This window comes from Anarrhichthys ocellatus, unplaced genomic scaffold, assembly GCF_004355925.1.
Source record: "Anarrhichthys ocellatus isolate YVR2014 unplaced genomic scaffold, GSC_Weel_1.0 scaffold4, whole genome shotgun sequence".
NCBI classification, from domain to species: domain Eukaryota; kingdom Metazoa; phylum Chordata; class Actinopteri; order Perciformes; family Anarhichadidae; genus Anarrhichthys; species Anarrhichthys ocellatus.
Window position 1 is genome coordinate 1,541,947 of NW_022280034.1, and position 3,144 is coordinate 1,545,090.

Below are 3,144 nucleotides of genomic sequence, written 5' to 3' on the forward strand. Positions count from 1 at the left end.
TGTGGTATTGTTACTTCTACTCTGTGGTATTGTTACTTCTACTCTGTAGTATTGTTACTTCTACTCTGAGTACTTGTCTGTGACCCTCCACCTCTCCTCGCTGTGGTGATTTGGAGCATTTCCCTGTTGTTTGGGGCCGGTTCCTCCCTGCTGGGTCTCCCTCCAGTGGTGGACTTGACCTTCCTCCATCCTCGTCAGAGAAACAACACGTTCCCTCGTCTCCTCATCTCTTCAGTCCTCCCTCCTAGAGGCACTTTACGTTTCTGTCTCTGCTGCCTCAAACTCTCCCCTGAAGCACACATCTGCCTCCTCCAATATCTCTCTGCACAGCATCCTGCTTACAATAGCAGCTTCTCTTTTATCTCCTCGCCAAGTTTCTTGATCCTGCAGGATCATCTTCGGGTCACCAGAAATATTTGCGGGTGTCTCGTGTCAGGGTAGCCGTGGTTGTGAACTGTCGGCGCCCTTCACGATGTGCTGCCGTAAGCGATAGCCACAGGATGTTATTAAACGCGGTGAGCGCTGATACGCGAGGCTAGTAGGGCCGCTGGAATGGAGGGATCTCCAACGATTGGCGTGCATCTGTGTCAGGCCAAGGTCAGGTCAGCAGAAAGTATTCCTGCTCTCGTGTCATCATTCTCACCCATTGATTTTGTCTCTCATCACATTGTGGGGGAAAATAAGCTCAAGGAGCACTTAAGATATCCGAGAAGCAAGGTTTTAGCAATGTTAAAGGACACAGCTGGTATTATTTCATATCTTTCTTATTGTCAACAAATCCCCTCCAAAAATAAAAGGCCAACAATGAACCATCAAACATTGCCCTGCTGCCACAAGCAGAGAATTAATCACATGATTTATAAGTAAAGGCATTGATATCACCATGTAAAAAACACTCTATTACAAGTCCAGCCACAAAACAGAAGTGATGTTGGCTAAATGTTCATTAAAGTAAATAAATGAGGTGAAATCTGAAAGAATGGATTCCTGCTGCTGATAGCGTCATAAAGCTGCTTCAAGGTACAGTTCATTGAAGATATTTCTCCTGATCATACTACAGCGCAAACACGCCAGTAAGGTTTTGCAGCTGTGTGCAATTTGCTCTTTTTTTAGCTTCAGTTGTCTTTGGGGTGGGAGTGAAGTCATGGGGGGCTTGTTCCATCCAAACCTCCTGAGGCCAATTAAGAGAGAGGAAAAGGAGAGCCCAGGATTTAGGAAAGGAGGGAGATTCGAAGACATTATTTGTTTATTTAATAACCTCATAATACATCATACATGACCAAAATGACATGTAGAGGAGCTTTATTCATTAGTGTTTCATGGCACAGTCGTGATTGAGGGACGGGAGGGACGGGAGAACCAGAACCAGGACTGAGAGGGGCAGACTGTCAGACCCTGCTGCAGTAAAGAGAGAGGTTTTCTAAAGGGACTGTGTTCAGAAACACTACCACTTTAGTCCACAGGGGCCGCCAGAATCAACACAGAATAAAAGTTTCTTGTCGTAGCTTTAAATAGAAGTTCAAAAATATTAGCATCATAATATAAGTTTAATGTTGCAGCAGTAAAGGTGGAGCATTTGAATTACTTAATAACTCTCTGGGTGGCTTAAATTAAATAATGCATTATCATTTATTAGTTGATTTGTGTGTTGGAATATTATTCTAAATCTGCAAAGTAACTAAAAGTTGAATGAATGTAAAGGAGTAAAAAGTCCAGTACTTGCCTCTGAGAGGTAGTGGAGTAGAAGTATAAAATATCATACTATGGAAATACTCTAGTAAAGTACCTCAAAATGTAAGTACAGTGCTTGAGTAAATGCATTAGATACTTTCCACTGCTGCGTACAGCATACACGATGACGTAACAGAAAACAGTTCCACACACATATCTTAGTAATGTCACTGGTTTCCAGCAGGTTGCTTTATTTCCTAAACACTGAAAATGTCCATAAATATAAAGTACGATGACACTAACGGGATGAGTTTCTGTCCTCCGTTATTAAACCCGTGCAGAACAGCCTCTCTCTCTCTCTCTCTCTGACGTTAATAGACGCTATGAAGGAGCCTCACATTCATCTGCTGCGTTTCGATCGTCCCAACAGATCAATTTCATTTTCCTCTTCAACATCGTGAGAATCCTGATGACCAAACTGAGAGCTTCTACCACATCGGAGACGATGCAGTACAGGTACATTTAACTCTTTCCTGTATGGACACACACCTCTTAAATAAGTCATGTTTTGAACTCGATCGGTGGATTGTGGTGAACAGCTCTGTGTGAGTGACGGTCTTTCTGTCCCGGTTGTCTGATCCTCTGCAGGAAAGCTGTGAAGGCCACTCTGGTTCTCCTTCCTCTCCTGGGAATAACCTACATGCTCTTCTTCGTCAACCCGGGGGAAGACGAGATCTCTCAAATCGTCTTCATATATTTCAACTCTTTTTTGGAGTCCTTCCAGGTACGATCTGTCCAATGTTTACTGAGGTAATAAATCAAGAGAGAAGTAGAGTCATTTTCTCATAGACTTCTATACAACCAGAGGAGTCGCCCCCTGGTGGACACTAGAGAGAATAAATCCCCTTCATTAACAAATAAATTTTACACTCAATGTTGCCGGACACCTTCATGGCAACACATCACCAATCACCTTAAAATGACGTTAGATTCAGGCGTTGTTCTCTTTAGGTTGGTTAGCGGAAATCAAACCCGCCTTCATGGAAATCGATTAAAAGTAGAGGAAATGTCAGACTGAAGAAACAAGTTCACAATTCTGTTTGATATCAGGAAAAAATGCATCAGAAATGCTTTTCGGGGACAAACCGAGTGTCATATTATCGTCTGCGTGGGCGTATTTTGGTACACAAGGAAGCAGTAATTGTAATGAGTGGACAGTGTTCCTCTCCAGAGATGATTGAATGGAAGTGTACGGTAAGCTGCTGTGTTCGGATTAAAACCAGATCAGCGTTGATGTGGTGTTTTTTTATTTTGATGACATTTTGTTCCTCTCTTTATCTCCCTCTTCCTCTCCTCACAGGGCTTCTTTGTGTCCGTGTTTTACTGCTTCCTAAACAGCGAGGTAAGCACATTCACATCCGCTTATTATACATATTATATATTGATCAAACAGTTTACGCCCCCCCCCCCCCC

The 3,144-nt window shown here is 42.9% G+C and overlaps 1 protein-coding gene across 2 annotated transcripts in view; it reads left to right on the top strand.

The window, feature by feature from the left end:
* crhr1 (corticotropin releasing hormone receptor 1) overlaps nt 1-3,144 on the top strand; it is a 49,069-nt gene that overhangs the window by 39,787 nt on the left and 6,138 nt on the right. For both annotated transcript variants that reach the window (XM_031842971.1, XM_031842970.1), the window contains exons 11-13: nt 2,102-2,187; nt 2,320-2,455; nt 3,032-3,073. In XM_031842971.1, coding sequence (XP_031698831.1) covers nt 2,102-2,187; nt 2,320-2,455; nt 3,032-3,073 — 264 coding nt within the window. The remainder of the gene's footprint in view (nt 1-2,101; nt 2,188-2,319; nt 2,456-3,031; nt 3,074-3,144) is intronic.